This window comes from Microcaecilia unicolor, chromosome 6, assembly GCF_901765095.1.
Source record: "Microcaecilia unicolor chromosome 6, aMicUni1.1, whole genome shotgun sequence".
NCBI lineage: Eukaryota > Metazoa > Chordata > Amphibia > Gymnophiona > Siphonopidae > Microcaecilia > Microcaecilia unicolor.
The window spans coordinates 181,839,500-181,863,925 of record NC_044036.1 but is presented as its reverse complement, the minus strand read 5'-3'; the positions used below and the strand labels follow the sequence as shown (position 1 = coordinate 181,863,925).

At 45.2% G+C, this 24,426-nt stretch overlaps 1 protein-coding gene across 1 annotated transcript in view; it reads right to left on the bottom strand.

The window, feature by feature from the left end:
- Nucleotides 1-16,118: 16,118 nt before the first annotated feature.
- ABHD14B (abhydrolase domain containing 14B) overlaps nucleotides 16,119-24,426 on the bottom strand; it is a 34,026-nt gene continuing 25,718 nt past the window's right edge. Inside the window, exons 3-4 of the mRNA XM_030206491.1 lie at nucleotides 19,447-19,688; nucleotides 16,119-16,521 (exon numbers count right to left, since the gene is read on the bottom strand). Of these exons, the coding sequence (XP_030062351.1) occupies nucleotides 16,339-16,521; nucleotides 19,447-19,688 (425 nt within the window). The 3' untranslated portion in view covers nucleotides 16,119-16,338. The remainder of the gene's footprint in view (nucleotides 16,522-19,446; nucleotides 19,689-24,426) is intronic.

The following is a 24,426-nucleotide window of genomic DNA, read 5'->3' as shown; positions in this document are numbered from 1 at the left end:
GGTGGGAGGGGGTTAGTGACCATTGGGGGAGTAAGGGGAGGTCATCCCTGATTCCCTCTGGTGGTCATCTGGTCAGTTCGGGCACCTTTTTGTGACTTGGTCGTAAGAAGAAAAGGACCAGGTAAAGTCATCCAAGTGTTCATCAGGGACGCCCTTTTTTTCCATCATGGGTCGAGGACTCCCAAGGCACGCCCAAGGCACGCCTTCGCTACGTCTCCGACACCCCCCCCCCCCCGGGAACTTTGGTTGTTCCCGTGATGGAAAGCAGTTGGTAATGCCCAAAATCGGCTTTCCATTATACCGATTTGGGCAACCCTGTGAGAAGGATGCCCATCTTGCGATTTGTGTCGAAAGATGGGCGTCCTTCTCTTTCGAAAATAAGCCTGATGGTGTGAGAAGACATTTGTTTAGTCCCTAGCAGCAAGCTATTCCAGATCTGACCTGCTTGATAATAAAAAGATGATTCAAGTGTTTTCCTATTGCAAACTGAATTAAAAGAAATACAATTCAAAAGCTGATGCGCTGATCTGTAAGATGGATTTGTAAGATTTGTGGCCACTGGGGAAAGAGATCAATAAAGGCAAATCATCAGGAACCGAGCCGTTAAAAATCTTGAAAATGAAACATGCAAGTTTAAAAGCAATATGCACTTTATTCGGGAGCCAATGGAGATTAATCAGTAAGGAGATATATGATCAAACTTACTTCTGTTAAAAAATTAATCTTGCCGCCTTTTTTTGCAAAACTTACTTTCCAAGTATACCACATAACACCTTTCCTCTGCCTGGTAGACAGGGCTATGATTACCTCCCTTCTTCCCTCTGGGGCACAGTGTGAAAGACGCATCACACATTACTACTACTACATCCAGCTTCTCCTTTATAAGCATGCAACTATGGAACGCACTACCAAACGCCCTGAAAACAACCCACGAACTATCAAACTTTCGGAGATCAATAAAACCTTATCTATTCAAAAAGGCATACCCCAACGACCCAACCTAAATGCCTCGATCCTGCAACACAACGAAACAAACACTTGATCTGGTCACACCTAAGCCCCTCCTCTTTATTCCCTGATGTTTCTATCATCATAAATCTTCTACAATGTCTCTATGTATCTGTTACACCAGAATTGGTGTTCGCCATCACGGTTCCTATGTAAGCCACATTGAGCCTGCAAATAGGTGGGAAAATGTGGGATACAAATGCAATAAATAAATAAATAAATACTACTAATCATTTCTATTGTGCTACTAGATGTATCAGTGCTGTACACATTATATACAGGTACTTTTCTCTGTCCCTAAGGGGGTTCACAATCTAAGGGGTCCGTTTACTAAGCTGCGATAAAAAGTGGCCTGTGGTAATGTAGGTGCGGGATTTGGGCACACACAGAATTATTTTTCAGCACGCCTGTAACAAAGGCCTAGCTCCCCCCCCCCCCCCCCCGAAAATGGACATGAGGCAAAATCAAAATTGCCGCACGTCCATTTTGGGTCTCGGACCTTACTGCCAGCCATAGACCTAGCAGTAAAAAATATTTTCCAGATGCGCATAGCGAACATGCGCCAAAATTGAAATTACCGCAACAGCTAAGCGGTGGTCGGGCAGTAAGTCCATTTTGGCATGCGTAAATGCTTGCGCGGCTTAGTAAAAGGGTCCTTAAGGGTTTGGGTTTTTTTAACCTGGGGTAATGGAGGGTTAAGTGACTTGCAAGGTCACAAGTAGTTACAGTGGGAATCAAACCCAGGTTGCCAGGATCAAGGCCTTCTGCACTAAACATTAGCCTACTCCTCCCACACATGTCAGCAGGGCAGAGTCAGGGTAGGACTCAGGGGCATAGCTATGTGTGGCCACGGGGGCATGGGCCCCTGTAGATTTGGCCCTGCCCCCCCCCCCGCCGCCGTCGGGTACCTTTGCAGGCAGGGGTCCCCAACCCCCGCCAGCCGAAGTCCTCTTCTCCGGCACGGCCACGTTGCTGATCTGCAAGATCAGGCTTCTGTTTCTGTGAGTACGTGCAGGATGTCAGACTCACAGAAACAGAAGCCTGCCCTTGCAGATCAGCAATACGGCCGCGCAGGCTTCTGTTTCTGTGAGTCTGACGTCCTGCAGATCAGCAACGCGGCCACGCAGGCTTCTGTTTCTGTGAGTCTGATGTATGTGCAGGATGTCAGACTCACAGAAAGAGGCCTGCCCTTGCAGATCAGCAACATGGCCACACCGGACAAGAGGACTTCGGCTGGCGGGGGTTGGTGACCCCCGCCAGCAAAGGTACCCGACGAAGGGGGAGGGTTGGTGGTGACGGGAACAAGGGGTCGAAAGGGTTGGTGCTGGGAGGGTCAAAGGTGGTGGTGGCGGCAGCGGGGAGGTCAAAAATGGCACGGGGGGGGGGGGTTAAAATGTGCCCCTTCACCTCGGGCTCTGGACCCCCCCTCCCGCCGAAGTCTGGCTACGCCCCTGGTAGGACTGTAAACCTGGAGAAACCAGAGGCTACAGTGGTTAGCTCAGTGTTAGCCGAGTATTTTATCTAGTACATACCAATGTTAGGTGCGCTCAGATTTTGACTGTTCCTTCTTCCATAAACCATGTAGAATGGATTAACTGAAAGGCACTAAGTGCATGCTGAGAGGCGCAGTTGCATTCCCTCAGCGATGGCTGAATGCATATTTCAGAAGCAAGTACCATCATTATAAAGCACGATGGGATTCTGTTGGGATGATAAGAGATGCACAAAGGGTAAGCATTAATCATTTTCTATTTGTTGTAGTGCCAAAATATGACGCCTTCTAGGTTTCATACGGGTTATGCTGTGACTCCATGCTTCTGATCTTACAATCCTCCAGTTCACTGAAAGTAGTTTCTTACAGTCATGGTTTTAGCATGAGAAACACCGCAGAAGAGCAGATTAATAAATCAGAATCCTTTTTAGCAGCTCAATCAGGGTTATGACCAAATTAAAGCAGCACTTTCAGCACAAGCTCTGCAGCAAGTATTATTAACCTTTAATATGAACTTATTCCGCCTTTGCACCATGTGCAGCCTTCCTAGGTCTGTGTGTCATGCACCCTCTCTGACTCTGTTTATTTGGATTCAGCTCACATCTTTTTCAGTAGCAGTTCAAAGTGAATTACATTCAGCTACACTAGGGCTCACACTCACAGTCTGAGATAACGGAAGTGACTTGCCTAAGATCACATGGAACAGCAGTGGGATTTGAACTAGTCAACCATGATTGTCAAGCCCAGAGCTCTAAGCCAGTGATTCCCAAACTTTTTACTAAGGCAGAACCCCTAAAATATATATTTTTTTATACCAAGGAACCCTCAATTTATGAAAACTTATTTGTTCATACGAACCGATTCTTCAATCTAATTTCTTGAGGAACCCCTGAAATGAGTTCAAGGAACCCAAGGGTCCTGCAGAACCCAGTTGGTAATCACTGCTCTAACCATTAGGCTGCCCCTCTATTCTTTAGACCTACCTGCCCCCTTTGAGTTTGTTTTTAAATTATGAACAAAATTGAGTAATACTTTTAAATAAAAGGAATGCATTTTGGAACACAGGCTTTCCTCGATTCTGTCTGTGTTTTCTAGAAGCTTCATATTTCTTCCCATATGCCTCTTGATTTAAGTTTCACAGAGCAGAACCATTCTGTCTGTCTGCCCAGAACTGTATGTGTCTAGCACAGCCATAGGAATGAACGATACATAGTAGATTATATTTAGAGAATGACACGGGCACAGGGACCCGCAGTAACCAGGGGGATGGGGATGGGGACAGATCCCATGGGGACAGGGCAGGGATGGGGACAAACTTTGTCACCGTGTCACTTTCTACCTTGAAGCCTGTTAATGAACTGGACTGTTATTTAAGTTTGATTGATGCAGACGACAATATTTTTATTTTTTGGAAACACAAGCAAACATGCTGGTCACAACTAGCAAAATTTGCATGGGGGATCCTGTACATCCTGCTACCAGCACATCTTCTATTGCAGGAAGGACTGTGGAAGACAGGAGAGCTAGATTGAATCCTGAGATTGTTAATGACTTCTTATTCATCCATAGATTAAAAAATCATAACAGTGCTTCATAGGACATATTTCTCCCCTCTAGGGCATACAGAATGGGTTGTACTTTGTACCCCTGGACAATTTAACAGGGTGGATTAGGATTCCTTGGGGTAATAGAAGTCAGCTATTGTTGGGGTTGGAAGGATAGAGGGTGGTGGTGGTGGTGGGAGGGTTATTATAGCTGTTAGTTGTTATTATTATTTTCTATTTGTAATTTATACACAACAGTTGCACAGCATATTGTTCCTTTTTATAATTTAATAAAAAGATTTAAATATAAAATTATAAGTGTTGGAGGCTTCTGCAGATGAGAACAGAACCCACGGGGATGGAGCGGGATGGAGACAGAACCTGTGGGGACAGAGACAGCGGGCCTACGGGGACAGGACGGGGTAGGGACAGAGACCGAACCCATAGAGACGGGGTGGGGATGGGAACAAATTTTGTCCCCATGTCATTCTCTAATTATATTTTCTACCTACAGGGAGGACATACCAGAAACAGCCAAATGAGTCACTCAGATTTCCTGATTTAGCTTTACTGGTACTGGAGGACAAGACAAAAAACAGAAGAGAAAGAAGAAAGCAGAAAAAAAAAACTCTAGGGCCCTGACGTTAAAAATGGTATAGGATTGGAAATTGAGGCAAACACCCCCCCCCCCCCAAAAAAAAACCCTGACACACCAGGGCTGCCAAACATCCTATGGAAGATGGCACATAAGCATGATTCAGTTTCTGCACTTGTAGAGCAGAGGGCAGCAATTCCGGCATAAACTTCATGCAAGTAGCCCGATGTGAAGCAAATACTGTTTTTCAAAGACAAGGACAAAATCAAAATTCAAGTCTGATTGTACTGGGGGAGCCACAGTGCCAGTAGGAGCCAGCGCCATCAAGTAACAGCTGCCTAAGCTGACAGTTCGCAGCCCTGGGCCAAACACAAAGCCTGAAATGATACAACAGGGACCATTAAGCAGCAATGCTCCCGGGCAAGCCCACTATCGCTGCTAGCAAAATGCAATGATGAAACATTTTACTTACTGAGGTGGTTTTGGACATTTTACGAAGTTTCCTTGCGTTGCATAGGAGCCAACTTTTCAAAATTATTGGGGGTGCTAAGCCCAATGGAAATAACCTCTCCCTGGACACATACAAGGAATTTTCTCAATGTTGGGGGTGCTCAAGCACCCACAAAGTCAGCAGTCAAAGCTTTACTTATGTTATTGCATAAGGTTATATATGAATGAATGTATGCCATGTTTTATGCACTGAGAATTTTATTTCTGTTTTGATTACTCAAGACATTTTTGGAAAGGTGGGAAGTAAATAAACTTTGAGTTTAGGATTTAAATTTCCAAATCATCCTGCTTTAATTTCAAACAAAGTTTTAACTTTGTTGTGGTACACAGGCAGCTCCTTGTGACTCTGGACAAGTCACTTAACCCTCCATTGCCCCATGTAAGCCGCATTGAGCCTGCCATGAGTGGGAAAGCGCGGGGGTACAAATGTAACAAAAAAAAAGTAAATAAATAAATAAAAATACCTAGTGTAAAGATGCTCCAGATCGGTTCAGTTTTTGTCTGTTGGTAAATACAACTGTCGAACTGCAGTGCTCGGGCTTCCTTCATATACAGTGCGGGGAGGGGACTTTGAATCCCAAGTTCTGTTAAAGTGTATTTCTTAGATTTTATTTATTTTGTAGCATTTGTATCCCACATTTCCCCACCTATTTACGGGCTCAATTTGGCTTACATTCCAGCATTTGACAGAACACTAAAAATACTGCACCCTTATTGGGAGCTTGACGGGAAGAACAACTGAATTAGGGCTAGATGCACTAGCCCCACTTAAAGAGCCCTTTCCTTACCGATCCCTTGCGCGTTAAACTGGCTAGAACCAGTTTCAAACCCACATTGCTGGCTCCTTAAGTTTAGTGCATCTAGCCCTTAGTGACTTTCAAGTTGGAATCACAGCAGGTATCTTTGACAAGAGTGTGACTCCTAAAGTGCGAAACATCTGAAGCTTAGAAAATCACTTTCACTATTTAGCAAATAAATATATATTTACAGGCTTTGCAGTGTTGCATTTATGCACCAGTAGACTATGGGGTTCATTTTCAAGAAAACGTTCACAAATGACAGGCAGCTATACTTGTTTTATTGTTTATTTATTGATTGATTGATTCATCGCTAAAAACCATCTAAAGCGAAAAAAAGGAAAGATTTGAGAGATATTTTGTGATTGTGACATGAGTGGTGTTAGTGATGAATGTTTTTGCCAATAACAGTAAAAATGACTTCCTGGGGGGGGGGGGGGGGGGGGGGGCTTGGGTTGTGTTGTGGAAAGAAAAAGTCATCTGGAATTAGACCTACCTAAGTACATAAGTGTTGCCATACTGGGACAGACCAAAGGTCCATCAAGCCAGAATCCTGTTTCCAACAGTGGCCAATCCAGGTTACAAGTACATGGCAAGATCCTAAAACAGTACAATACATTTTATGCTGCTTATCCTTGAAAAAAGCAGTGCATTTTCCCCAAGTCCATCTTAATAATGGCTTATGGACTTTTCTTTTAGGAAGCTATCCAAACGTTTTAAAAACCCTGCTAGGCTAACTGCTTTTACCATATCCTCTGGCAACGAATTCCAGAGTTTAAATACATGTTGAGTAAAGAAATATTTTCTCTGATTTGTTTTAAATATACTACTTTGTAGCTTCATTGCGTGCTCCCTAGTCCTAGTATTTTTGGAAAGAGTAAAGTGATTCATGTCTACCCGTTCCACTCCACTCATTATTTTATAGACCTCTATCATATCTCCCCTCAGCCATCTTTTCTCCAAGCTGAAGAGCCCTAGCTGCTCATAGGGAAGTCGTCCCATCCCCTTTATCATTCTCGTCACCCTTCTGTGTACCTTTTCTAATTCCACTATATCTTTTTTGAGATGCGGTGAACAGAATTGCACACAGTATTCAAGGTGCTGGAGTGATACAAAGGCATTATAACATCTTCATTTTTGTTATCCATTCCTTTCCTAATAATACCTATCATTCTATTTGCTTTTTTAGCAGGGCTGGTAGAACCCGGTAAGTGAGGTAAGCATGGCAGGGGAGCACCAACCTCTGGAGGGCGCCACAAGCCATGCTTACCGCCGCTTACCTCAGCTCCCCAACAGCCCTCGTTTTGTTCCTATGCCGCCCGGGGCGGGGGGGGGGGGGTTTAAATCTTTTATTTTACCTCAGTCGCAGTGGCTGCATCAGTACAAGCACTGCTCGTCTCTAGCCTTCCCTTCATTCCCTCTCAGTGTCCCGCCTTCTTCTGATGTAATTTCCTCTTTCCGCAAGGGCAGGACACTGAGAGGGAATCGCTAGACATGGATAGGAGCGGGAGGGGAGGGCAGAGGAGAATTTTTGGACATGGATGGGAGTGGAGGGTAGAGGAGAATCACTGGACATGCATGGGAAGGGATGATAGGGGCAAAGGAGAATCACTGGACATGGATGGGAGGGGAGGGCAGGGGAGAGAGGAGAAATCGCTGGACATGGAGGGGAAAGCAGGGCCCAGGGAGGGAGGAGAAATCGTTGGACATGGAAGAGAGGGCTGGGGAAAAAGGAGAATTGCTGGGCATGGATGGATGGAGGGGGGCAGCGGAGAGAGGAGAATTGCTTGATATAGATAGATGGAGGAGAGGGCAGGGGAGAGAGGAGAGTTCCTGGATATGGATAGATAGATAGATGGATGGAGGGGAGGGCAGGGGAGAGGAGAGTTGCTGGACATGGGTGGATGGAGGGGCAGGGGAGAGAGGAGAGTTGCTGGACATGGATGGAGGGGAGAGAAGGGGAAAGAGGAGAGTTTCAGGACATGGTTGGAGGGGAGGGCAGGAGAAATTCTGGACATGGATGGAGGAGAGGGAAGACAGGAAGGAGATGCACGTGGATGGAGGGGTGAGAGAAGAAAATCTGTACATGGATGGAGAGGAGGGAAGACAGAAGAAGGTGATGCACATGGATGGAGGGGAAGGGAGAGAAAAGAAATGCTGGACATGGATGGAGGGGAGGGAAGAGAAGAGAGAGGAAGTGAGATGAACATTAATGAAGGGGAGAGAGGAGAAATGTTGGACATGGATGGAGGGGGAGAGGAAAAATGCTAGATATGGATAGAGGAGAGGGAAGGGGGAGGAAGGAGATGAGATGAGGGAAAAGGAATAGAGGAGAAAAACTGCACATGGATAGAGAAAATAGGCAGAAGCTGGATCCACTCTATACCTCCTCCAGTCAAGTCTGCGGAGGACCCAGCTTTTACTTATGGATGTAGGGCAAGAAATGAAGAAGAAAAGAGGAAAGTAAAGAAATAAATGGAAAGGAAGCCCTGGAAACTGAGTTAAGAGGACAGATAGCAGCAGAATCATGGACCAGCATGAACAGAAAAACAAAGTCACAAGACAACAAAGGTAGAAAAAATCATTTTATTTTCATTTTAGTGTTTGGAATATGTCCACTTTGAGAATTTACATCTGCTGTCTTATTTAGCAATGTATAGCAATGCGTTTCTTTCTGTTTTTCTGGTATTGTGCTGCATGCAGAGTCTAACTTCTTAGGATTTCAGGATAATTTTGAGTAGAGAGGTGTGGTAGTCATGGAGTTAATTTTTGAAGAATTTGAAGAGGGGCTATCTCTGTTCTGCATGTGTGACTGCAAAGCCAAGTATCTGAATAGGGATCTGTTTGTTAGGTTCTGAGATTTTAACACGTTGTTTTTCAGATTTGGCAAGACTGTCTGTTCTCCTAATTCCTGGTCTGTGTGCTAATTTGGTTTGTATCATTTTGGGTATACTGCATCTGTAACAGCTTACAGAAATTATTTATAATGAAAACAAACAAAAAAAACCCCCACAAGTTATATTTCTTCTATACTGGTGTAATATTTTCAATGATGCCATGGCTGGTGAAAGGGGTGTGACTACTGTAGGGGCGGAGCCATAGTGATCCCACCCCTGGATGGGTAGGGGCACCAACTAAAAGGCTGCAGGAGGGTGCCAGAAACCCTAGCATTGGCCCTGTTTTTTTAGCTGCCACCGCTCACTGAGCAGAGGGTTTCAATGTATCATCAATAATGACACCTAGATCCCTTTCCTGGTCGGTGACTCCTAATGTGGAACCTTGCACCACGTACCTATAATTCGGGTTCCTCTTTCCCACATGCATCACTTTGCACTTTCTCACATTAAACGTCATCTGCTTTAAAAGTGTCTAGGGTAAGGCTAAACCTGTCTTTAGACCCATGTGTGACTGGAGAGGTGGAAGTGGTTGTTTGTGAGAAATAGTGGAGAGTGGCTTTGCTACCTTTGTGTGTTTCCTCTGTCTGAACCTTTTGACCCTCACATTTCATAAGTACACAAGTATTGCCATACTGGGAAAGACCAAAGGTCCATCGAGCCCAGCGTCCTGTTTCCAACAGTGGCCAATCCAGGTCACAAATACCTGGCAAGATCCCAAAAATATACAAAACATTTTATACTGCTTATCCCAAACATTTCCTGCCTTCCTTCCTTCCTCTGTCTCACCTCCTCAACTCCTTGCCCATACCTGCTAACCCATCCCTTCCTCCGTATATTGCCCCCTTCCCTCACCAAACCCTCACTGTTCCCAACCCCCCCCCCCAAAAAAAAATCTCCCATTATACCTCCTACCTGCTTGTCCTGTGCCTCTCATTGTTCCTCTGTTTGTCCACTTCCAGTTTGTCACTGTTCTCCAGTGGCTTTCCTTGGTCGGCTGCCACCTGGGGCAGATCACTGCTGCGCACCCCCCCAAGGGTGCTACGTTGTCCCCCCCCCCCCGAGTACAGCACAACACCGCCTCCCCTAGGTGCAGCACAACACAACACCCCCCCCCCCTGGATGCAGAGTTACCCCAGCACATCATCTCCAAGCCCCCCCCCCCCCCGGGTGCATTCTTCTTACCTGCTGGGGTGCTAGGGGGAGCCATGCGGCTGTCGGCTCCGCTGGTTCCCTGCTCCCTCTGTCGCAGAACAGGAAGTAACAGAGGGAGCAGGGAACCAGCGGAGTCACAGCCACACGACTGCTTCCAGCACCCCTCCTGCAGCGTGCACCCGGGGCGGACCGCCCCCATCGCCCCGCCCTCACTATATGACTGCTGTTCTCCGTGCTGAAGCTGTGTGTGTGTAACCACTATTTGCTGCTGGTGGAAGAGTGAGTGCTTAGTGCTACAGCTGTGTGTGTCTGGACTGTTTGTTCGTGGTGGGAGAGTGAGTGTTTTGGGCAGCTGGGGTGTCTCAAGAGTCTGTGTGGTAGTGCGGGTGCTAGTGCTAGGTCTTACGAGGTGCAGTAGGTGGAGGTGTGGACAATGTCTTTCTGGGGTCAGTGGGCTGCACCTGTGGTGGTGGGCCATCTGCATGTCAATCATGGATGCGCTGAATGCTTTGCTGGCTCACGCCTTGCTGGAGGTGGATGAGAGTTTAAAGGGGAGGTCCTGGAGGAGACTTCAGACCCTGCACTCGCTTCCTGGACCTAACTGACCAGTAATACCTTACTTTGAGAGGGCTGCCATGCAGTACCTCTGTGACCAGCTACAACCCCTCCTCCAGTCCATGACACGCAGGAATAATCTTGTGCCTGTCCACCTGAAGGTCACTGCCGCCCTCGCCTTTCTGGCCACTGACACTTTCCAGTCAGTGCCAGCAGTCAATGCAGGCCTCACCCAGACTGGCATCTCCAATTGTCTTGCCTAGTTCCTTGATGCCTTCCTCACCCACACCTCACACTCACACCTTCGTCACTACCATCCCAGCACTCCAGAAGAGGAATACCAACCACAGCAGCAGCCGCCAGATCCAGCGGATGAGGTGACCCCTCCCCTGCCGCACACACACACACACACAGAGCTGACCAGGGAGCATACCAGCTGGGGGTCCGTGCCAAAGACTCATTCTGACCAATTTTCAGTATAGGTAAGTGCACTATTTATTTGTGTGCAGCACATCTGTAACATTCCCCCTCCCCCTCCCACCACCACCACCACCACCCCCTCTCCCCCCAGCATACACAGCCACATACCCCCTCCCCAGCACACACCACCATAGCACAGCAATTAGGTGGCTCACAGCCCTACCTCATCTTCCCCCTCCCCATCCCCTCTGGGATCCACCTCTCCCACCCCATCCCTGAGCTGCTGGCGATGGCCCAGGTCTTGCAGTAGCAGAAAATGAGTCAGAGTCCTTCCCTGTGGGGCTCCGCTGTCCTCCCAGTTATCAGTCCATCCTGCTGCCTCTGCTGCACCCTGGAAATCTGATCACCTGATTAGCTGGGTGGCTGATCTGCTGCTGGGTCCAGCACCCAGCAAGGGAGCGTGTGCTGCCCCTCAACTGGCCTGGAGTGCTGTGTGTCCCATCCTTGGATGCTTGGATGGAGGTTGCGACTCTGCAGCAGAAGTGGGTGCTGTAAAGCTTGGCTGGGTAGTATGGCCACTGGTGCCACTTGCATCTTCATTTGACTGTGTGCGAAGAGCGAATACACACTGTTGCAGCATTTTACCTCTAACTTTCCTGTTGAGGCAAACAACACTGCTGCACGTTGTTCCTGCTATTTTCTACAACCCCTGAAGTAGGCGTTGAGCGCAGAAACACAGCCCATGTCGGGTCTGTTTGAGGATTATTTTAACAAAGTGTATTATTAAAAGAACTGTGTCCCTATTTTGAAGGCTCCTAGTACTGTTTTTTTTTTTTCCTATTTGGACTTGTATCTGTACTTTTCTCCCTCTCTTTGCTGTATCACTAAAATTTGTTCACCAGAAAAATCATTAAAAATTCCAACTATATTTGGTAAAAACTTCCAAAGTTTTTCTTCTTCTTGCAAAAATCAGAGAGAATGGCTGAATGATAACGACCACTGGCATTATTTGATCCTTTGCTTTAGAATGAGTCTGCAATTCTTGGTGAAAATGATCAAGGCATTCAAACCTAGCCCTTTTGATTTCTTCCGGCAATGTAAGACTATCTTTTGCTGTTTCACCAGGCATTCTTCTTTGAAGTTTGATTCTTTTTTTTATGGCAATGTCCATTTCCTTACAGTTTGTTGTTGCATATTTAATGGCCTTCTCCACAATTTCTGTGCGCTGAACTTCAAGGAACAATTTTAAAGCTTGCATTTTCACTGTACATTGTTCAAGGCTGATTCCGGCTGTTTGCAGGTATTTTTGTGCCTGATTAAACTCATCTAAAACCTCACACCAGAATAAAAGATAACTCAGAAAAGAAAAATCGCACACAGCAGAGAGCAAAATCTGAGCTGACCCTCTTGTATCCACATTTTCTTTTTGATCATACAGTCCTTCAGGGGCATCAACACCAGAGCCTCCAAGTTACCCAGTTCCAGGAGGGAGATTATAGACCAGTCCTGAATTGATGCCAGCTTCATCCTGATGCATTATGGGATCTGCAGCACTGATTTCAATGGATAGAATCAGGGACAACAAATCCCACAATGCTTTGGGATGTAAGTTTAAAACCAGGACTGACCAAAAAGTCTCCCTCCTGGAACTGGGTAACTTGGCAGCTCTGCAACACCTCCTTTCTTCTGCTGGTTACTCCTCTCTCGATACTACATGAAATGAGATTGAAGGGGGGCAGACTCAAGAAAAATGTCAGGAAGTATTTTTTCACGGAATGCCCTCCCGCGGGAGGTGGTGGAAATGAAAACGGTAACGGAATTCAAACATGCGTGGGATAAACATAAAGGAATTCTGCTCAGAAGGAATGAATCCTAAGGAGCTTAGACGACATTGGGTGGCAAAGCCGGTGGCGGAAGACGGAGATGGTGCTGGGCAGACTTATACGGTCTGTGCCAGAGCCGATAGTGGGAGGCGGGACTGGTGGTTTGGAGGCGGGGATAGTGCTGGGCAGACTTATACGGTCTGTGCCCGGAAAAGGACAGGTACAAATCAAGGTAAGGTATACACAAAAAGTAGCACATGTGAGTTTATCTTGTTGGGCAGACTGGATGGACCGCGCAGGTCTTCTTCTGCCGTCATCTACTATGTTACTATGTTACTATTAATAGACAAGACAAGGTCTGTCTTGTTGTTTTATCTTCCATATTGGATTTGATGGACCGTCTGCCTTGCTGTTCTTTTTCTCCTGAACTGAGCTGCTTTTCTTGGGACAATTTCTAAAGTGGAAGTGTAGCACAGTTTTATTTTGAAATCCAGCAAAGTCCATGGAAAGAATCATACGTGTTACTTTTCCCCACTGCAGACCATAATAAAATGATCTGCTTAAGTGTACTGTGTAATTCTTCAAATGAAATGTACTACACTATTTAATTACTCTTTGGGTTATTAATTATGTTAAAAAAAAAAGCGCTGTTTGGGAGGAGAACATGGTATGAACATGGAATAGGCTCTGACAAGAATTGGCCAAAGAAGAGCAGCTTTGCAACAAGAATAAACCACACACAAGAAATTTGATTTCACCTATTTGTATTTGAACCTCGTCATTACAATTCTACAGATTGTTAACAAAGCATAACATGCAAACAGTGAATCCACTGCTCCAGGTTTCCAAGTTTATTTCAGTCTCGATATGGTGTCTATCGGCACTTCAATCAAGGTGGTTACAATATGTTTGAACTTCTCTTAACTTTTGTTATTTGGTCACATAAAAAGATGGGATTTGGAATGTTGTATTACAAATTATTTGCTCTAACAGAATTCATTAAAACCTCATTTTTGTTTCGGGTGACTTTATTCACCTTTTCCCAGAGATGGCCACAAATGGCACATGGACTGAGATCACTGACATTCAGACCTCAATGTCAGCACATAAAAAATGTCTTTAAATCATGACTATCCACCCAAACTCCTCCTCTAAACACGTCTGCTCTAAAGTCACATACAAGAACATGCATATACACATAAAAAAGGTCATGGAAAATTCTAGAAAATCAGTCATGATCTGCTTGGAAGTTAGCATTGGTACAGATGCTGTCAGGATAACAGAGGTGAGATGGGAAATGCTCAAAACTAAAAGTGCATTATGAGGTTTAGCTCAGGGCTGAGTCCAGGACTCAGGTGCAACAGCAGATCTCGTGTGGCTTCCCAGGACTAGACCAGCGAGCAATGGGTCAGAACACAATTAGGGATGTAAAATGTATTGGACATTAATTATATCTTGAAGTATATTTCTCCTATTTGGCCAGCAGGTGGTGATTCATTGTTGTACAGGAAAAAAAAATAATGTTCTCTCTTTAGTTTAACACAAACAGGAAGCAAGAAGCAATATATGTGAGGATAGTGCTGGGCAGACTTATACGGTCTGTGCCTGTGCCAGAGCCAGTGGTTGGGAGGTGGGGCTGGTGGTTGGGAGGCGGGGATAGTGCGGGGCAGACTTATACGGTCTGTGCCCTGAAGAGCACAGGTACAAATCAAAGTAGGGTATACACAAAAAGCAGCAAATATGAGTTATCTTGTTGGGCAGACTGGATGGACCATGCAGGTCTTTTTCTGCCGTCATCTACTATGTATATATGTTTGAAATATTCTTGTAGTTAGACTCTGGAACTCGTTGCCGGAGAATGTAGTAACAGCAGCTGGCCTTACGGAATTTAAAGGGGGTTTGGACAGATTCCTGAGGGAAAAGTCCATTGAACATTATTATTATTTTTTTTTTTTTTGGGGGGGGGGGGGGGGTTGCCGGGTTCTTGAAGCCTGGATTGGCCACTGTCGGAGACAGGATGCTGGGCTTGATGGACCCTTGGTCTTTTCCCAGTATGACGGTGCTTATGTACTTCTGGGCTCTGATTGGCCAAGGAGCTCATTTTCATTCGAAGTATACTGGTTTTTGTTCCAGTCTTAGCCAGGAAGAAGAGAGAGTCAGATGTCTTTGCTAAGGCCCTGTAAACAGTTACAACTGTTAACTTGTGAGCAGCTACATGTTCTGATCTTCACAGGTACTTTTTAGAAAGTAGACAAAGGTTTAGTTAGTGTTATAATTGATCCATATTTCAGTTATCTGTTATTGTTTGTTGATTGCACATTTTTTTTGTACACTGTTCAATTTTTAAGACAATAAACAATTTAGTTTATTGCCTTTTTGTCTGGACTGATAAAGAACCCTGGTGGTTTGTGTGCTGGGTCATGAGTGCTTTCTGGGAACTGTGGGACCAGTGGGAATGTGGTCCCAGTAACCTAGAAATCGCTGGGGATAATTTGAGTGAGAGACTCACCTAGAGGTGGTTGTGACCCAGTCAGTGGAAGGAGGGTGCTAGTGTAGAGCACAAGCAGCAGGTACAGGCAGACCTGAGTGTGCTGGGGATAGACTCTCTAAGTGGTTGCAGGGTAACCCCAGGCGGGTGGCTAGGCATTTCATGACAGGCTCCTATTCTTATGTACTTACAAATTATAAATTTAGGTATTTTCCACCTAATTAGGGGTTCTTGGAGGGATGCTGACTTCCTTTGTTGGTGGAATTGAACATGTGTCATTTAGGCATCATCAACAATGAAAAACACAAAAATTCAGTGGCGGATATAAAACAAGCCAGGGAAAGGGGTGAGAGATTACTATGGGTTGTGGTGTTTTCTTGTGTTTATCCAGTAAATTTTATTTATTTATTTTATTTACATTTTGCTCACACCTTTTTCAGTAGTAGCTCAAGGTGAGTTACATTCAGGTACTCTGGATATTTCTCTGTCCCAGGAGAGCTCAAATATCAATTTTATTTGTTTTGCATCAGAGCCTTTAAAGAGCCCTAATCATAAATAAAGTGCATGGCATGGCAGAGCTATGAGAGTTTCTGTGCTGGAACAGAAAGAAGTGCAGCAAGCCAGTACGGAGGTCTTTGGAAGGAGTTCTGCGGATGTCTTGATACTGGATTAGGGGGCAGTGCTGCAAGACTGGCATCCACAGAAGAACTCTGTACTGATACAGCAAGGGGCGCGGCAGGTCGAGACAGGTGCATTGGCACATTCGTTTACAGGTAATCCGCATACTGCACCTCCACAATATACTTGGATTTAGTGAATGTTGTCATTCTCTTATAGTCATAAGCAAGAATATTTAATCATAAACTCCAAAGTTTTTTTACATTGGGTGATCAAGGACTTTTAATTTCATGGTTCAATTTTCAGTATGTTGGATTCACATTAACTACTAATGATTACTGCACAGTAAAAAGCAAGTAGAACAGAATCAATAAAAATGATCTTTGCTATTCAATGGCAAAGAGACCAGAAAGAAGGACATAAGTGACTGCCCCATAGGTTAAGCCAAGGTCTTCAAGAATTCCAGCAGCCCATGATGCCATTCGTCTGGGTTGTCAAGGTAACAGGCATGCCCTGCCCCTTTCATCACCATCACCTTGTGATTGGCCAGATTCTTTAAGTTTTTCAGAGATATCTCGCCAAGTTGCTCATCCTGGTCTCCATACACAATCAGCGTTGGTGTCTAGGGTGGAAAAGAATTGCATACAGAGAAATTAGACTCTTCCCACCAATGCATTCAAAGTTAGCTTTGCACTGGCAAGTTCCTGTTTCCTTCTCATCTCCCATAAAAGGTGAACTGTCTCAATAATCCCTTCTCATCTCCCATAAAAGATGAACTGTCTCAATAATCAATAAACTAAAGTCTCACCATGGTTTAAGAAGTAGTTTACTCCAGCAAAGGTTGTAAAATGCATTGTTTTAACCCCCACGATGGCAAAATATTAACATGGCTAATGTGTAAATGAAAAATGTTTGTTTGAAAGGATTTCAGACCATTGAGGGATTCCTTTAGAGACATCAATACCCATACACCAGGAACACAGTTAAAGAGATAAATATAAACAAACATTGGGCTCAAGACAACCCAGCAAAGAACTGAAGGTGGTAATTTAAATACACTTGAGGCTTCTTTTACAAAGGCACGCAAGTGTTTTTAGCACGCGCTAAACGTTAGAGACGCCCATATATTTCTATGGGTATCTCAAGCGTTTAGTGTACGCTAATCATTAGCACGCTTTAAAACTGCTAGCAAGCCTTTGTAAAAGGGAAAGGGAAATGGGACTTGATATACCGCCTTTCTGAGGTTTGGGGTTTTTTTTTGCAACTACATTCAGAAACAAGCTTACACAGCCGCGTTGCTGATCGGCAAGGGCAGGCTTCTACATGGAATGTTGCTACTGGAATAGCAACATTCCATCTAGAATCTCCAATAGTAGCAACATTCCATGTAGAATCTCAAATAGGGAAAGGGAACTGGGACTTGACATGCCACCTTTCTGTGGTTTTTGCAACCTACATTCGAAGTGGTTTACATAGTATATACACATCTTCTTATTTTATACCTTGGGCAATGGAGGGTTAAGTGACTTGCCCAGAGTCACAAGGAGCTGCAGTGGGAATCGAACTCAGTTTCCCAGGATCAAAGTCCACTGCACTAACCACTAGGCTACTAAGACTTCCTCAATGTTTTATGCCAGCCTGATGGTCCCGATAAGCAAGTGTGAACTTGCCAGGTCAGTGACAATGGGAATTACTGCCTCTTCATTTCTAGAGCAAGATGCCAAATATAAACAAGGTCCAGAGCTGAGATTTATTTATTTATTTGTTACATTTGTATCCCACATTTTCCCACCTATTTGCAGGCTCAATGTGGCTTACATAGTACCGTGAAGGCGTTCACCAACTCGGGTAGAGAAACAAATACATAGTGATGTTGTAGTCTAATGAGGTTCATAGTTACAGAGACATAGGAATAGTAGAGAAGAAGTGATATGTAGTGTTCATAACGAGCTTAGATTATGTTGTGTTGCAGGGTTTAGGTACTTAGTTTGGGTCGGTAGGGTATGCCTTTTCAAACAGGTGGGTCTTTAGTGATTTCCGGAAGTTGAGATGGTCGTACGTTGTTTTCACAGTTTTTGGTAATGCATTCCACAATTATGTACTTATGTAGGAGAAGCTGGATGCATAAGTTGATTTATATTTGAGTCCTTTACAGCTTGGGTAGTGGAGATTTAAGTATGTTCATGTTGATCTGGTTGCATTTCTGGTTGGGAGGGGGGATAGTGACTGACTGCTAACAAATATAAGGTGTAATTGGCACTGTTTAAAAAAACAAAACAAAACATTTTGGTGACAGCAAGCTTCTGCTGGTGACTGCTAAAACCACATAAGCTCAGTACTTTATCCTCCCCTGGTATGTGAAATACTAGATAACAGAATCTGTGTATGCAGAACGGTGGCCAATGTTTTTGCACATGGAACGACATTGTCTGTAATGTACACTCATACACAAGTGAACTGACTCCCTCTTTCAGGATCTCTGGAAATATATGATGTATACTTCTGTGGCCTGGAAACATTGCTCTATATAAGAGTAACTCACAGTAACTCCCATTCCTTGTCAATTATCGCAGTGTGTTAGACAATTCCATAGGTCCAAGGGTATTACTTCTGAAACAATACATGCAAAGGATGCTTCTACAATGTTCCTACAACGTTCCTAACACATAAGGCTGGATTAGACACGTTTCAGTGCTCTAATGTGGAAGACTGCCTCACGTGCAAGATAATGGAGGCTTTTGATAGCTGTTCTTACTTAATGACCTTATCTGATAATTTTAATCTTTCATCTGGTCAGTTCGGGCACCTTTTTGAGGCTTGGTCGTAAGAATAAATGGACCAGGTAAAATCGGCCAAGTGCTCGTCAGGGACGCTCTTCTTTTTTCCATTATCGCTCGAGGATGCCCATCTGTTAGGCACGCCTCAGTCCCCCCTTCGCTACGCCTCCGACACCCTCCCAGGAACTTTGGTCGTCCACGCGACGGGAAGCAGTTGGGAACGCTCAAAATCGGCTTTTGATTATGCCGATTTGAGCGACCCTGAGAGAAGGACGCCCATCTCCCGATTTGTGTCGAAAGATGGGCGCCCTTCTCTTTCGAAAATAAGCCTGAAAGTAGAGCATAAATGACTTGCACCAATAAAAGAAAACAAACAAACAAAGAAGTATAGAAGGGTGTAACTTGCACAGAGCTACAGGTGGGCCATGCTGGTCTTTATCTGCTGCCTTTTACTATGCTACAAATGAATCAACTTAAGTAAGCATGGGTGAAAAAAAACAGCAAGGTTTTTAAGGTCTTCCTAAAGATCACTGCCCTGAGACCCCCCCCTTTTACTATGGTGCGCTCACGATTTTAGCAAGCGGTAAACGTTAGAGACGCTAATGCATTCCTATGGGCGTCTGTAACGTTTAGTGCGCGCCCTATTTTAGGACGCATTAAAAACGTGAGCACGCCTTAGTAAAAGACCCCCTTAGATACAGCATAAAATAATTCTTCCCCCACCCCCTCCCACCCCAGTATTGAAAGAGGACATCATTTACGCTCCATACTTTTATGTTGGCATACTGGGCTGCAGTGAATTTTTCAGTGCAGATGGGTGCCACAGGCACATATGCTTTCACCAGGTCTGTGTGCTCGAGGAGGAATGGAAGTGTGTATGAGCCACTGAGAGAAGGACTGATCACCACAGAAGGGCTCAATGCCAGGGCCGTGAAGACACGCTGCAGGAAGCTCGCTGGAGCCAGCTGTCCAAGAGGGACCGGGGGTGTCGCTTGCTTAGACTTCCCCAATCCTAGAAAAAAAAATCATACAAACACAATTAGTTGTCAGGGCAGCCCCAGTGTATGTTTACGAATGAACTTTTTACAAATCAAGCCCTGTATATGGCTGGCCCCACTGCACCACACAGTAGGTTTCAGAATACCTTCAGTCAGATCATATGGCTTGCTCTTAAAGCTTGGCTTTAACCAGATCACTGGACATTTCAGGAGTTAAGCAGGCCTGGGCTGCACTGTTCCTTAGACGGGAGATATCCTAGGACTTCCAGGTGGTCCATAAAGCAATGATATGGGCTTGGTAGGGTGAACGCCTGTAGGGTGCTGTCTGTGTGCTGCTGGGTGGGAGGGAGGCCTGCTGCTGGGTGCTGGGAGGGAGGGAGGGAGGCCTGCTGCTGGGTGCGAGGGAGGCCTGATGTTGAGTGCTGGGAGGGAGGCCTGATGTTGGGTGCTGGGAGGGAGGGAGGCCTAATGGTGGGTGCTGGGTGGGAGGGAAGCCTGGTGCTGGGTGCTGCCGGGTGCTGGGAGGGAGGGCAGGAGGGAGAGGAGGGTGGCTGGACATTTGTGACTGGAGGGGAGAGGAGGGTTGCTGGACATTTGTGGCTGAAGGGGACAGGATGGTTGCTGGACATGGAAGGAGGGCAAGACATGAAGAAGAAAGGAGGAAAGTAAAGAAATAAATGGAAAGGAAGCCCTGGAAACGGAGTTAAGAGAACAGATAGAGAGCAGCAGAATCAGCGACTAGGACCAATATGGATAGAAAAACAAAATCACCAGACAACAAAGGTAGGAAAAATCATTTTATTTTCATTTTAGTGTTTGGAATATGTCGAATTTGAGAATTTACATCTGCTGTCTTATTTTGCACTGGGTATACTGGAGCTGTAACAGCTTACAGAAATGATTTATAATGGAAGAAAATCATGTTATTTTTTTCTCCTATACTAGTATAATATTTTCAATGATGTCTGTTTATATGCGCCATGGCTGGTGTAAGGGGTGTGGCTATCATAGGGGTGGAGTCATATGTGGTGACCCCGCCCATAATGAGTACCGGCACTTTGCGATAAATAATTCGATTTTGGGTTGCTGTTTGGGCACTCGGTCTCTGAAAGGTTCGCCATCACTGCCCTAGAGATTGAAAACACAATATTGAAGCACCTGCCCCTGCTGGTAGCAATGCGGTTGGAGGACACCCACTCAGCTTAGAGGGAACAGTGGTCAGTACCAGAACAGTGCTAAGGAGATCTCTTGCAGCTATTTTATTTATTCGTGTTTACAATCTTATATACCACCAAACTTGGAAAAACAAAGGAGTCAATATTCAAAGGGATTTAACAAGGCAGGAGCTTGTTAACCTGGTTGTGTGGGGTTATCTGCTGATACTCAGTGGCACTTAATCGGATAGTGCTGATGAATGTCAGCACTAATGGCTAAAGCCCTAACCAGTGATTCTGTGAGCGGTCCAATATTCAGCACTTAACCACTTAAGTTAACCGGATAAATCGGACTGCATAAAACTTTGTTCCTATCTTTGTCCGGTTTCACTTAGGTGTTTACGTTCTGAATGACACATTTAACTGAATAAACGACAGCCTGCTGCATGTAACTGGATATTCAATGCCGATGCCCAGGTATTGAATATCCAGGCATAATGCTGGTGGAAGCCAAAAAAACCCCTGCTGACCACCACTGGCTGAATATTTAGCCCATGGTAATGTAATGCAAAAATGATTCACACCCATCCACTAACACTAAAATTCCTAACACACATGTACACCAACAGTCACACCTCGGCAAGAACACTCCTTCAGCATTGTTATGAAGATTGAAGCCAATCTAATAAGTTTCCTTGATCCCCTAGTACTATGATGAAATTTGTTCTTACCTGCTAATTTCCTTTTTTTGAGTCTGCTAGACCAGTCCACAGAAAACATAGTGATTTGGGGGTTTCTTTTCTCTTTGGGTACCTTCATATCTTTTTGTTCCACTTTTATTGTTTTTTTTCTTTGGCTTCCGTTCTGTTTTCAGAAGTGGATTATGTCCCTCAAGCAGGAGATGGAGGCAGAGAATACTGAGAACTGGAGTGTTGCAACCCTGGAACTTGCCATACGTGATTGACAAAACAGATCTGCAAAACTTGAATAGTATTGTAAATCAATCTTATAGCACATAATGCTACTGGAGCGTGCCAAAATGCAGAGCATTAGCATAGAACAATATTGTAGAGCAACTTTATAGGACAACAATGTAGCGTACCATTAAATGAAACAAGATAGAGCAGCATGATAGAAGTCCAACTCATTAGGACAGAGAAATGTCCTCCTGGGAACCATGTATAGGAAAGCCTGAGAGACTTGTCCAGTCTCCAGATGATCCCGAGCAGAAAGAACCAGCTACAGTTTTCCTGGGGGAGTCCTGTACTGGGCTAGCAGGATGCAAGGAAAGGAAATTAGCAGATAAGAACAAATTTCACCTTCCTTATCACATTGATAAACCAGTCCAGATGAATAAGATGTATCAAACCTATAAGGTCCCAGGAGGGAAAAATCTGGCACGAGAGACATTACTTTGCAAGGTGAACTCAGTCTTATATTGAGCATCCCCCTGTAATGATTGATTATGGGAACAATGAAGCCGAAGAGGCCTCTCTGCCCATAATAGCATGGAGTACCATCTAGGTTTTCCTGAAGACAATACCCAGGGTACCATTGAGTGAAGCCTGAAAACTGCCCAGCTCCTCAAGCAACCCCAGTCCCAAAACTCCTCTGTCCCCTCAGGTAGAAAAAAACAGATTGTGAGCCTAGTAGGGACAGAGAAAGTACCTGCACAGAATATGTAAACTGCTCTGGTTGTACCACAGAAAGGCAGTATATCAAGTCCATGACCTTTTATCCCTTTACCTTGGCCCTGCTCCATTTCCCTACTGACTGCTGAGCAGGGCCAGTATAGCCCAAGCAGTGGCGTAGCTAGATGGGGCCACGAGGGCCTGGGTCCCCCAAATTTTGTCTGGGCCCCTGGTTTTGCTGGTGGGAGTCCCCAACCCCTGCCAGCTGAAGCCTTGTCCAGCGCCAGTCTCCGGCACCGCCGCGTTCCCTGCTCTGCTCTCTCTCCCTCCTGACATCCTGAACGCTCCTTTAAGTGTGCAGGACGTCAGGAGGAAGAGAGAGCAGGGCAGGGAATGCAGCGGCACTGGAGACGGGTGCTGGAGAAGGCTTCGGCTGGAGGGGTTGGGTATTTGCTGCTGTGGGATGCGGCTGGGCGAGGGGGGGGAGTGGTGAGGCGGCGGGGGGAGTGGCGGGCTGCAGCAGGGTGGCAGACTAAAATGTGGCCCCCCCCCAGCTCAGGCTCTGGCCCCCTCCCACTGAAAGGTCTGGCTATGCCCCTGAGTCCAAGCAAGGAGGAAGGAAGAACTTTAAACAACCCCTCAAACACCTTGGAAGTGCAGGGAGCCATGAGAAACCACCCTGTTGAAGAAACTGAGACAAGGCAATGAGACTATGAGAGCAGCAGCTCAGCTGAGGGATTAAGGCATAGGCAAACTAGGCACGTGCCTTACATTGTTTGGGGGGGGCTGTAGGATCCTGGAGGCTAGGATTGCCAGCTGTCTGGATTTTTTTCAGGATTCTAAAAATGCATACATTACCTGACTTAAAGCCAGAAGGATGGCTAAGTGTGTAGATATTTTTCAGAGTTTAGTCCATGACAGCTCTCCAATGCTCCCCCTTTCCAGTGCAGAGGATGTGGTAGAACACAGCCAACAGGAAGGCTCTAAAAGTCACAGGAAGGGAGGGGCTGAACTCTGCACACTAGGGTCTTTGAAGAGAATCAATCAGTCAGTGAGTGTTCTTGGGAAGGAAGAGGGGATAAGGGGATATTGTTGCAAAGGAGGGGAAAGTGTGAAGGGTCTGTTGTCTGCTGAAGAAAAGAACAGGCAGCAAAAGCCAGAATTTTATGATAGTGGGCAGACCTGTTGGGAGATGGGGGCAGTGCTTGAATGAACATAAGAGCAGCAGGACAGCACTAGAGGAGAAAGCTAGAGAGTGCATATCATGTACTTGTGGATGTTTCTGTGTATCTGGTGAGGGTAGTCCCATAGAAATGAAGCTTCCCTTTGAAAATCTGGACTGCAATGGGGAAGTTCACTGGTACAAATGTACCTGTGCACATACTAAGTGAAGGAAAGTTTTCAACACAGGGTATTTACCCTGTTAACTAAGTGCTTTCCCTACTGAGCTGCTTGCTGAAATTGCATTCAGTTCATTTGTATGCGATTTCCTTTGAACATTGCTCGCTATTTCAAAATCAGTAAGTTCAATTGCAGATCTAAACACTTGACTTTTGAGCATTGGCCCCTATGTCATTGGATAAGTGAGTAAAGGTCAATGTACAAACTATGTTTCTCTTTCTCGTGGTGCCTTGTTGAATAACTCGTGTCTATCCATATTTTTAGCTTTTTTTGTAACATCTGTTGATGCAATGTGCCGGATACCCTTTTGCCTGGAAACGATCACACAGTTCAACCGATCTTTTCTTAAAAGTAGATGAGTCTGAGCAAAGTCTCTTGATCCTTAAAAATTGGCTGTACGGTAGGTTGTCTTTGATTGATTTTCTATGGCAACTTAATGTTTGTTAACATCCATCAGCTTCCTGAACACATCTATCAAAAATTTATCTTCATCACAGGATATACATATGTCCAAAAAAGGTACTTCCTATCAAATTCCATCTTAAAATGTAGATTTTCATCCAAAG